The sequence below is a fragment of the Drosophila subpulchrella genome, chromosome 2L (genome assembly GCF_014743375.2).
Source record: "Drosophila subpulchrella strain 33 F10 #4 breed RU33 chromosome 2L, RU_Dsub_v1.1 Primary Assembly, whole genome shotgun sequence".
Lineage (NCBI taxonomy): Eukaryota > Metazoa > Arthropoda > Insecta > Diptera > Drosophilidae > Drosophila > Drosophila subpulchrella.
Window position 1 is genome coordinate 22,887,987 of NC_050610.1, and position 12,649 is coordinate 22,900,635.

The 12,649-nt window shown below is 37.7% G+C and overlaps 1 protein-coding gene across 1 annotated transcript; it reads right to left on the reverse strand.

Moving 5' to 3' along the window:
• Positions 1-847: 847 nt before the first annotated feature.
• LOC119546936 lies at positions 848-1,533 on the reverse strand. The gene is given in 2 exon segments (XM_037853573.1): positions 848-1,133; positions 1,197-1,533. Coding segments are annotated over 2 exon segments (495 nt in total). The 5' UTR covers positions 1,489-1,533; the 3' UTR covers positions 848-930.
• Positions 1,534-12,649: the final 11,116 nt, after the last annotated feature.

Sequence of the window (12,649 nt, forward strand, 5' to 3'; positions counted from 1 at the left end):
TTAATTATTTATTATTCAAATTTAGGGTACTTCTTTCTTCGTTTTATCACTGTTAGAGACATCCTTCTCCATTGTGACTAACTGGCGCCCAAATCCAGTTTGCGACGACGTCTCCTCGTTGAAATCATGTGCATTCGCTTGTCTGGCTTTTCACAAAGAATTTGTCTGTGGGGCCATCGAGGGCAAAAAAGGAGAAAAAGTAGATGGGGATGGAGATGGAGATGGATACGGAGGAGGAGAAGACTCCTGGTCCTGGTCCTGTCTGGAATCCAGCACACAATGGGTGGTGGAGCGCATTGTGAACGCCACTTAATTACACGGAAGTTTGCCCGAACTGAACCGAGATGAGCTGCAGTTGCTGCCAAGTCGCGTCATGTGGCTCACTGGAGAACAGAGCCAGATTTAGGGCCTCAGTCTTGGCCAGTTCAAGGTTGGCCCAAAAGGTAAGACGATACGCTATGGTTACTCGCTGGGTGGTGATGCAAAAACTAATTGCAACAAGGTTGCACAAGCACTGAAAAAGATGTTGTTCGATGGGGAGTAAGACCTATGAGTATGAAGAAATTCTATGAATGTAAAGGAATTATTCAAAGAAAAATAAGGCTTTTTAGATATTTAAACAATTTGTAGTCGAAATTAATTATTTTATATGGTATTTAAAAATAATCTCTTAAAGGTTTAATTTATGGTATAATATACTTTTCTCTGCGATTTCTCACTCTTATATTCTTGAAAAGTCATCAAAAACACACATAAATGTTACCTTCTTAAGATATCTTAAGATTTAGAAATGGATAATTTTCTTTATAATTTGTTGTAAAGTAGATGCATTTTTCCCAGTGATCTTCGAACCTCTCCCTCTCTAAAAAACACGCGTATGGCGTGCAAAGTGCAACAAGCGAGTTGGCTGCCAATAAATCAGTAAATATTTCAGCAATAATTCAGAGCGAGAGGTGCTAGCTTGTTGACGATGGTATTCACGCCTTGAGCACGCGTCTCCTCGACACATCCACATTCACATCCACATCGAGATCTGGAGATCCACTCGATCTGGAGCTGGATCGTAATTAATAAGAGCCAGCTAGGATCTGGCTCATGGCAATTAATCAGCATATCCAGCTGCGCCTTTGACACTGGCTTAAAATGTAATGATTTAGTTGCATACTCATAATTAACATGCCGCATGACTCACTCACACTCACATTCATATTCACATTCGAAGTCACGATCGCACCTCGGGCCAAACTCAGTCGTCGTCTCATTAACTCGCCTTTGTTTTTGGTTGGTTGCCAAGTTTTTGCCTAATTGAAAGTCGGCTTCATTTGAAATGGGCCAAAACGCATCTTCTTTTTACTTTTAACTTATTTTTTTGTATATCTTTTTGCTCTTGGGGTGGAGTCGAAACCGTTGGAAGTTTGCCGAACCTGGCCTGCAGTGCACGAGGAGTAATTCCGGTGTTAATTTGTACGCAAGATGCCCATCAATCATGGGAGGGTCCACATATTTGTGGGCGTTGGCGGCTAAACTTTGAAGGAGCAGCCCCTGGAAAAGACGATGGGATGGTGACCCAATCGATCGGCGAACGTGAGAAAAATGATTGACTCCAAATATGCGCATAATGTCTTGGGCACTGAGAAATTTGAGAAGAGAATTTGAGAAAAAAGGCAAAAAATTGCTAATTGTAAAATAAAAACATTATTACCTGGTTTTTGAAGAGACTTACATTTTTGCATTGATTAAAATTCAAAAGAAATATATTAGTGTGATATCTTAAAGATATTTAAATTCAGAATTACAAAAGTTAGGAATTCCAAGAGTTCCTATTTTAAATCTTACTTAAATTCAGATAAACAGGAAATAAAATTCCTGGAATATTACTTTATGAAAAAATAAATTCTGAAATACGTTCCATTTTCAAATCTTACCAAACCTCCAGATAAACATAAAATAAAATTCCCGGAATATTATTTTTCCAGAAAGCTTAAATGTGTTCACCTTTACAGATGTTGTAACATCCACTTACAGCAGCTGCGATCGTGTCAATGATGTGACACTGCCACCCAACGCACAACATCGCGAGACATGAATGAATCGGCGGCTATATAAGGAGTCGGAGTCGGCAATCAAGCCAAAATAATTAAACGCTTGTCAGACAAAGCAGAACAAGCTGGAGTGGATATATACCTATGTATATATACCGAATCTGGAGGGCCTTTGCCTCTGTCTGATGTCAGGCCCACACACATGGCTAACCGAAAGCCGAAAACCAAAAACAGTTTGACACAATGCCGCGATAAATTTGCTCATCATTCACTCATTCAGACGGTAAGTCATTCACGATTGCGCCTAAAAATAAAAGCGGGCCTCATCGGTCTTTCGGGTGAATATATTTACCCAGAGGAAAACTTGCCGCGAGGTGTCAATGAAAACTCCCCGAGGAAAAGAGCCGAGGAAAGCTGCTGGCTGGGCGACAATTCTCTGGCTTCCTCATGCCAATTTGTGGTGATCATTCATGTAACTGTAACAAGATCATTCCCCGATGTCTGTGTGTGGTAAAGTGTCAACATTTACAATGTACAAATGTCAAAGATGACAGCAGACAGAATGCAAGTCAAGGGGGTTTTGGATGGGGGATAATACTAGCAACTGTTCTTATTTTCTGGGACTGCCAATTGTACTTTAAAAAATATTTATGATTCAGAAATTAATACTGAAAATACAATCTATGACTACAGTCACACATAAAGAATATTTAAAATATATCTCATAAATGTAAATCATTTTCTCTATACCCTTTAGGTAAAATAATTTAATATTTTACTCTTAATATATTTAAAAACAATATATTTTGTTAAGTTTAAAAATTAAAAATTTTTAAAAATACCATGAAATATATCAACATGTTACAAAGTTTATAAAAATTTATTTATTTTATAATAATATACATATACTTATACTCCCAGTGCATTCTCGATGTAATAGTTACATCAAGTTAACCTTTTAATTACGGGCCATATGCTGCACCCACTTGCCTCGAGGTGTTTTGATCTTTCTCCTTGTTTTGCTTTTTGCATTTCCATAAAAAATTACAACTTGTTTGCTGCCTGGCGTCACTTAATTGTTTTCCCCCTCTCGATTCGAAAGAAACTGACTGGGGCATGTCAAACAACTGTCAGTTGGTTCGTCATCATTACCGTCATCATTATCATCATCATTTCATCGGAGGGGGGAAAATGAGAGAGGAAATGGGAAACAGCAGCAGATCGGGATCTTGGCATATGATTAATTTGCATTCGATTTATTCTCCCCTGTGTCTGGCTTTGTTTAAACAATATATTGACTCATAAGTTTGTTGATTAATTCAATTCAATCAATAAATCAAAAATCTGTTCGACTCACAAAAAAGAGAAATTCCCAGTGCCCAAAATACGAAAATCGGAGACAGAGAGCTTCAACACCGCTGGCAGTGTTGAAATATTGACACCGCAGGTGATTTTATAGGGAAGTCAAGAGGTTTATTTAGAGTTAGGAACCTTTTTTGGATGATGTCTGGAAACTTCGGTATTTAAAATTTGGGAAAAAACAAAAATGAATGATATAGGGGCTGGTTCGGGTTCGGAAAGTTCCCTAATGAGATAGAATAAGTCACAGTTGGTTGTAATTTTATTTCTCAGAGAATGAAATACAGGTATTTAATTTTTTAAATATTCACAAAAGCCCATTTAATTCGAGGACTGATTACTTTCGAAGTCCGTTTGAACCCAAAATTACCGTCCATAATTTGATTCCCTGAACTGCAAAACTCTTCGAGGAAAGACCAGCTGCTTGGCCAATTTAAATCTCAGCCCTTTCAGACTGTCACCAATTTTCCCGGAATTGGCAATGAATTTTTAAACAATTTCCCGATTCAAAGCTAATTTTCTCGCCATTTTGCAATGAAATTTTGAATAATTCAGGTGGCGCAAATTGTTCGTTGTCCACCTGGTGGCCTTTTTGGCTCTCCAACCTTTCCTTTTATATAACGCACATGACAGTGTGACAAATTTCACATAAAACAATTGCCGCGGAGGCAACAACTGTCGCTAAATAACAAACGACAGGCAGTCAACGAAAAAATATTTAATTGAATTAAATTGTTTGGCATGTCGGCCGCGGCTGTTACCAATCGCAATTGGCCAATTTAGCAGGCGGATCGGGAAAAAAAACGCAAAGTAGAAATTGTTAGCCAAATGAAAGGCCGTGAGTCAAGTGGCCCCCGAAAAAGCGAAAGAAATTCGCCGATGGTTAGATTGTATGGATTGTATGGATTGGATTGCTTAGATGGAAGTGCTTGTGGATGTGGAAATGGAGGTTGAAGTGGAGGTGGAAGTGGAAAGTGACAGGCGAGTGTCGCTTTTATTGTTTACTTTCAATCACTTTTCGTCACGAATTCGTCGGATATAAGAGTAGCAGCATAAATAAACAATGTCCAAATGGTGGGGTTTAGTCAATCGAAATGGGAGGTGTTCCATTTGACTTCGGCTGAAAAGAGCTACGGGTGGTCATTTGTATATTTACAGGGGTGTATTAAAAAATATCGCAAAAGGGAGATTAAAAGGACTAAACTAGAGTTCAAGTCATGGGTGGAAAAAAGGTATTCAAAATATAAATTTTTCTAAAATGTTACGAAAAATATTTAAAAACAACAAGTATTGAATGCAATACATGCACAAAATATTTGCTCTGTATTTTAAAAATTCGTAGGTTTAAAGTTATTATTGAAATTTTTTTTTTACTTTTTTTAATTGATACAAAAATTGACATTAAATTCCAGAATGCAGTTCCAATATTTCGTTTGTGCTCATTTAAACCAAAAAATGCAAAAATGGTAAGTATTGGACAATGTTTATAAAAAGTAAAGGTATATTTTTCTATAACCCCCTTGACAACGCCCCTGGAACTTAGGCAAATCACAGACACATGGCTGACTGAGTGCTTTGTGGACATTGTTGACAAATTGCACATAATGACATTAAATTGAAAATGATTGTGTGCAATTGTTTTTTTTCCCTGCCCTCCCACAATCTAGCCCATCTCTTTTATTTTTGGTATAGCCATCTCACTTTTGCCCACTGTCCAGCGGAAAAGTCAACAAGAGACGAAGGCGTTTTGCGTTTACGTTTGACGCACAAATTAAAATTAATGGCGGGCAGTGGTGCGTAAAACACGGCACAAACAAAAAATCCCAAGCCCAGCACGATACATCAAAAAATCCCCACCAACGACAACACACCCACTGTACACAAAAAAATTACACAAAAAATTTACAAATAATAAAAAACAAAACACGTGCGCCCTATAAACAGAAGCTGCACTTGAGATTCTGAATTTGATTTGGGATTTTCTGGCTGGATTTCCACTTACGTGGAAAATCGATTCACTTTGCCTAATGTGCAATTAGAAAACGCATTTTCATTAGCTTTATCGCAGGCATTTAGTTTCAGCTGCTCTTTCGATAAGCTTTCAATGGTTCTGAGTAAGAGTATCTCAAAAATGCGCTTAATTTCGCTTATCGGTTTGGGGGGTAAAATATGGGAAATGGTGGAAAAACAGATGACTAAAAGCATTTGGCCTCTGTAATGATGATGATTATTAGATGATGGCTGAAGAGCCTGAGTGGGTGGATGGAAAGGTGGTCGGGGGTTGGAGTTCAGAGCCATATGCTGTAAGCCAGAAAATTAAAAGGTAATATAGATAACAAGATGGAGTGGGTAGGGGCTATAAAAATACAAAGGTCTCTTAGAATTATTTATTAAAATATATTAAAAATATATTTAATATACCAGATATATTGGCTACATTAATTAATCTAATACATGGTTAACTGTTTTAAAACTCTTAAAAATTTTTGTGAAAGACTTCAAATCCAGTTTTGTAAAAGTAGACTGGATTTCATAATTCTAAACAACCTTACTCAATCCGTTAATTTATCTACCGTTTTCTAGCCACTCACCGCAGGGAAATCATGTCATAGATCAATCGCTCAGCCAGCCGTGTTTATTCGCGTTTTAGCATATAATTTCCACATTTACTTAATTACATACATCTGCCCCGATCGCTGGCAGTATGCCATTTTCATTTCAATTTCCAGCCGAGTTCATTGTCTCCTCGCCGAGCTACTCTCACTTTGGCTAAATATCTATAAGATACGTCTAAGTCGGAGTCGAACAGCTTTCGCCATCGAATCGAATGAAGCCAAAGTAGTTGGCAAATTAGCAACAGCTACAATCACAATCAGCGGAGAGTTTTATTCATAAGCTCCATCATATGATCGTGTGAAATGATTTCGATCATTGGCCATCTATCAATTCGATTCAATTCGTTTTGTTTCGCTTGGCTCATAATGAAATCCAACGGCTGCCAACGTTTAATTAACTTGATATATCGTTTGTAAATTTCTTAATTATTACGTAGCCGTCGTGTGGTCAGCCAGCCCCTAAGTACGGCAATAATTTAAACATTTTTGCCTTGCCATTCACCTTAGCAGCTCATGTGTGCTTATTCACATTTATTTATTAATTTTTCTGATTAATTTAATGCGCGACGACAAACGAATGTTGTTGAATGTCGCTAATTGTTTATGAGGTGCACAACAACGAAGCCAATTATATGCATATACATATATATATAGTATATCATACTTTTAGCTGTGGCTATTGAGAAACTGTTAACAAGTTAATTAGATAATTGAGCAAAAAATAAGAACCACATAAAAACAGATTCGATATGCTCACGTAATTGCACATTCTCTTAATTAGTGTGATTAGCCTAGTCAGCCGGTTAGTTCTAACTGCTAACCGCTGCTAAATGCCCGGTTTCAAATGCTTTGAATAATTGCTACCGGCTTGCTGTAGCAGATTCATATTCAAAGAAAGTATAAGCCCTTACATCAATATTCCCAACCCTTTTCGTAAGCTTGGCAGCACTTTCGGATGGCAGCTACTTTAAGTTTGCCATAAGTGCAGCTGCCAAAAAGTTAATAAAGAAAGTATTGTTTGATAGAGATGTTTGCGTGATAGATAAATACTTATAGATGTATTTATATGCATAATATTTTATAGGAAATTAAAGATTTTCTTAAGAGTAACTGGTGCTTTCCTATTTAAAAGTATAAATAATTTAGTATTATTATAAACAAAATGTCATGTTGGTCGAGGGTTTTCTATATCCCTCCCCTTCTCATCTCTTACAGAAAGTGTAATTAATTAAAAGCCAACTTCTGCAAAGAAAGAGCTCGGAAGCTCCAAAGCCAAACTGCCTTACTAAGCGCCTTGTGATCCTTTCTTAATTGAAAAATGTCGTCACACAAAACAAGGAGAAATGGCAGTGGAAAGCAGAGCAGAGTATTCAGCACGGAAAATCCCTGTTAATCCGGCACTGAAATTGGAAAAACCTTGGCCAAGGAAGTAGATAGCATAGGGATAGGAAAATATATATATAGAGGGAGAGAGCCTCAAAACGTGGCTCGTAAAACTCTTGAGCCTCGACATAAAATTGGACAAATTATGTAATAAATGCAACATAAATTTTGGCTTTGCTCCGCTAATTGGAAAGCGATGCAACAATATCTCGAATAGAACCATTTACGGATGCTAAGCAGAGCTCAGTGCTATATTACCATTTCCATTCTGATTCCAATGACAATACCGCTGGGGCACAATCAAAAGTGTCACAATATTACACTTTCACAGACAAACGCGCAGCGGGCAAACAAATCGTTATATGTAACATGCCAAGTGAGTCACCAAACAAAAACCAAATATCGAACGATGCCCAGACTTTATGTCTATAAACTATTTGTATCTGAGAGCTGCGAGTCTGGGTTTCATTCATAAATCGCCCCCAGCGTTATCGCCTCGAAATCGTATGCGGACAAAAGAGGTCGTCACACCTTTGGAAATCAATATCCGGACAATGCCGGGCTGTTGATATTTTCCCGGGCCGGCCACATAAAATTTCTTTTCAGCAGTTGGCCGCTTTGTCCGCCGCTTGACACGTTTTATGGCCGAAAAGTTTTCATGAAAAGTTCGAAACTAGCCGCGACAAATGAGCCCGCCCGAGTGGGACCGCCGTCGTCGCATTGTCTGAGCCAGATGCTGGTCATCTGTTTGGGATCCGAAAAAAGCTCATAGGGTGGGGGAGCAGTGTTATAAGGTATACACTCTAAAAATAAGCTAGAACAAGTCTTTAAGGTAACTCACAAGGTATATTTGAAAATCTGTATTTAACTAAGTAACTGGATTTGTTTTGAAAAGTTATGGACCCCAAAACATCTATCTTTATATAATATATCATATATAAATTATTATAACTAAGTAGATCTATACAATACATTTTTTTCTTAGGCTTTACATCAGTTTTTTAAATAAATGCTGTAAAAAATAATACAAGCAAGTGTGATATGAGAATAATTGCTTTGGAACTATTCCTTAAAGTACTTATACTTTGTAAATTGGAAACGGTTCGTGTTTCGATATTCTTTTTATAGGCTTGGTAAGTTGCATTAAATTTAAATTTTAATATTTTATTGTTAGTTAGTCATTTTAAAGATTTAATTTGTTAGAAAAATATGATTATATTTACCAAAATAAGTGTAAATCTGGATAAATAAACCTACATGTAATTATTAAGGTAGTACCCATAGTAAAATAGCCGATTTTAGCTAGAAACCCGCTATTAGGCCAACACAGTCGTTGACAAAAGACAGATTTACCATTTATGTCCATCTCATTTGCATGAAAATTTGTTGAAAAGACATTTAAACGAATCGAATATCGAACTGCCTGCCCCGGCAATGTGAAAACGGTAATTTGTTGACCAGTTTAAATGTGTTATTAGCACCGTTTATATGCAAGTTACTCCCCAAAAATAGGGCCAAGCACTGATGGATATCTTGGCTGAATATCATAGCTGGATATCGGTTCTGGCCATAGTCGAAGTGCCCTAATTTATGTATCTGGATGTGGGCATTCAACGGCAGTGTTATGTCTAAATCGGTGTCTGTTTAAAGTGCAATAAGCGTGGCTAAGACTGATCTATGGACGGACTTAGGTTGGGATTTGGTTCGATATTGATTGTATTGAGGTTTCGGGTTTTGGTCATCTGAACTGCTCTGAGCCCTGGATAAGCGGGGGCATTATAATGGCGATGAAATTGAAGACAGAATTGGAGAAGAATTGATGCAGAGCTAAATGGGAAGAAAGGGGAATAACCTATACGATATGGCTTGGAAGAGGTAACTATATATTACGCGGATTAGAATTACCAAACATAATATCTTAATCAGAACTTTAAGATTTAATATGTCTAAAGAAGTGTGTTTTCTTATCTTACTAAACCAAAAGTTTTTGAGAAACGAATTAGGTTTTTTTGTTGTATCTTTCAAAATACATTAAATAATTTCCATTTGATTATAATAATTTATTATTCTCTTACTAAAACTATAGTTTTGTAAGAAATGCCCTAATTTTGTATGTTTGACTTCCCTTTTCATTATAAATATCAAAATTTGAGCAGAGTATATTCCTAAATCTAGTCTAAAATGTTGTTTTCTAACCCCTCTCCCCTTAAGTCTCTCCCTTCTTTAAGACTTCCCATAAAACCCCATGATAAACAAGCCAACCCATCGAGCTTGTCACGCATTTGAAAAGCCTCTGCCACCAGCGAAGAATAAACGACGGGCGGGATCGGGACCTCCGCCCAATGGTGAATTGTGGGCAAACAAATGCGGCCAATGCATTGGTGGCATCTTTCACATGCAAATGGAGACGACCCCGGGGCTAGAAAATAAGCTAATCCCCACCGGAGCCAGAAACCACAAGGTGGAAACGAACCCAAAACCAAACCCACAAAGAGTCGCAGCCAAGCCTCGTAAATTTGCAGCTTATTGGCAATAACTGCAAGTGGCTTGTTAACAATTTAACACGTCTTAATCGTTAAATTTGTGGATGCGCAAAAAAAAGAAAAACACTATGCCATCCGAGAGGCTGAGAGGTGAGTATTTCGTATTTCCAAGTTAAATGCCAAACGCATGACACTTTTGTAGGTGTGAATGCCAAACGGGCTGTGGGGACACTTCTGAGTTCTCAGTTCTGACACTCGGATGCTGGCGATACGGCTGCTGATTTTAATGGCAAACCGGTTGGGTTCCAGTTCGATCTGTTTAATAATGATATTTCCAGGCGAAGGCAAAGGCAAAGGCTCAGACGCGGACTGCGACTCTGGTTCCGTCCCAGTCAGAGCCAAACAAAAGACTTAAGTCATAAACTTTATGACATTTTGCAAAAATCTCGCCAAGAATGTCATCAATGAAACAAATCGATTTGTTTACATGCCAACGTCGACGGTGGAGCTGATGCACTGAGGGAAAAATTTGAATTTGATTTATAAACTGCAATTTAAAATTGAAAGCAATGTTGAAAGTAATGTTTAACAAAAATCCACAACACTTAAATAAAAATAAGTACAACTTTAGGCACTTAGATTTACATAGTTATTACTTATAATACAAATGTTTATTGATTATAACAAGATATTTATAAATCATATTTTTAAATCATATCACTTGTTATTATTAATTACTTAAATTTTCATTCTCGTTTTTTTCTATAAAGCATTATATTTTTCTCTCAGTGTCATGTTTTAGCTGGTGTCGTTGGCAGTCTGGCCTCCGTCTCTCATTGCCAATATCGATTTGACTCCTTTGGCTTGGCCCTGTCTGCCACCAGGTTGCAACAGCCCCTCATCCACCTGCCCCTCTTCCACCCAGCCTGTCTCCCATTTATGTGGCTTTGCCTTTTGGCTTTGTCCACACAATTCTGGGAAGATTTTAATCTTACTCACTGTAGTCTGCTTCAGCTTGTTTTTGTTGTGGTAGGGGGCATTCGGTGTGCGGTTTATGGGTTTTCGTGTCTGATAATTTTCTGATTTTAATGTGCGAAATTAAACATCACATTTTTCAACACGAACGTTTTGGGTGTGTGTTTGTATAACTCAAAGGGGAACAGGTCTCAAGTTGGGGTTAGTAAAGGAGAGTTGATTTAGAAAGAAAAAGGAAAGAAAATCCTAAAACTAAATGTTAAGGAACTAAAAATATAGGTATCTAAAATATACAATGATCCCCTTAAATAAATCATTAATAATTTATATGAGCCGAGAAATCTGTCAATCGTAAACCCATTATTATAAATTCCCCCAATTTTACCCCTTCCCTTTCCTATTAGCAATGTTAACATATGTAAAAAGTAACTTCATCGCTGCGTAGCTGTCACAATTTGTAGGAAATTAATTCCAAGTGGCCAAAATAAATAAACAGTCACAAATTATGCCCAAATTAGCAAACAACCAACCACTTGCAGGGTGGCGCATTCATACAGACATACTTTACCACCCCCTGGGTGGGTTTTTCATATCTATCAGATACACGTTACATGTGTAGCATAATGCCGGCACAAACACAAGCACAATTACATTTTCGGGGGACAAGTGACGGCAAAGCGGGCAATAAATACAAACCGCATAAAGCGGTGGCCTAATCCTCTGAGTGGGGGGTGGTTGTGGGTGGTTTGAGGGAGGAGGAGGGCTACAAAGTCACCCCCGGGTTATTTATACACCCCCGAAAATTCAGCAACAGCAGCAGCACCAATTACTCAACATGATTTCAATGAAATTACCGCACACAAAACAAAGCCAAGCTGGTTTGAAGGAAGCTAACCCTCAACTGTAGTGGGATGGAACACACTTGGGAAAAATAATAAAATAACAATTTGTTGAATTATTTTATTTATTATTATATTTACAACATTTAGGGCTCAGGTTGCTACTTAAGTTATTATGGAAGAAAACTAAAAACGGTTTAATTCAATTTGTTTATAAACCTAAAGATTGCTTACAAAATATTTGCTTTGAATGAATAATTATTTTAAAATATTATTGTTGCCTTAAGACTAGCGTTATTTTGAAGCAACCTAAGTTATTAGGAAAAAAACTAAACTCTTTTGAATTCAATTTTTATAAATACTTAAAGATTGCTTACAAAATATTTGCCTTGAATGAGTATTTATTTTAAAACATTATTCCAATCCTAACTTTTGTTATTTTTTTGAATATGTATATATTGATTTGTTTTAAAAATTGTACACTTTAAAACCAATACATTTTTTCCAAGTGCATTGGCAGCAACAACAACATCAATCTCAATAACAATTCATAATTCATGTTTAACATGCGCCCCCGTTGTTGAGCAATTTAGCAGGGAAACCACCCAGCCACCCCCACCCACCAAACCACCCTGCACCACCCTGCACCACCCCTCATCCAGCAGCAACACCACCACCCCCCGCCGCCCGCTCAAGTGGCCCACTCATCCTCTCGACAGTCGCATAAATTGTTGATTGTTTGTCTATGCTGTGGGATGTATTTATGGCACTCGGGGAGTGAAGTCAACTTTTTTCTGGCTCAATAACAAATGACACCCCAATGGGGTGGACCGCCGACGACAACTCAACTCCGTCAGCCATCCACCTGCCACCCTCTCGCATTTTCCTCCGCTTTTCCGATGATCATCCCTAATTGGTGTTGAATGGAGTTTGCCTTGTGGCTGGTGAAATTT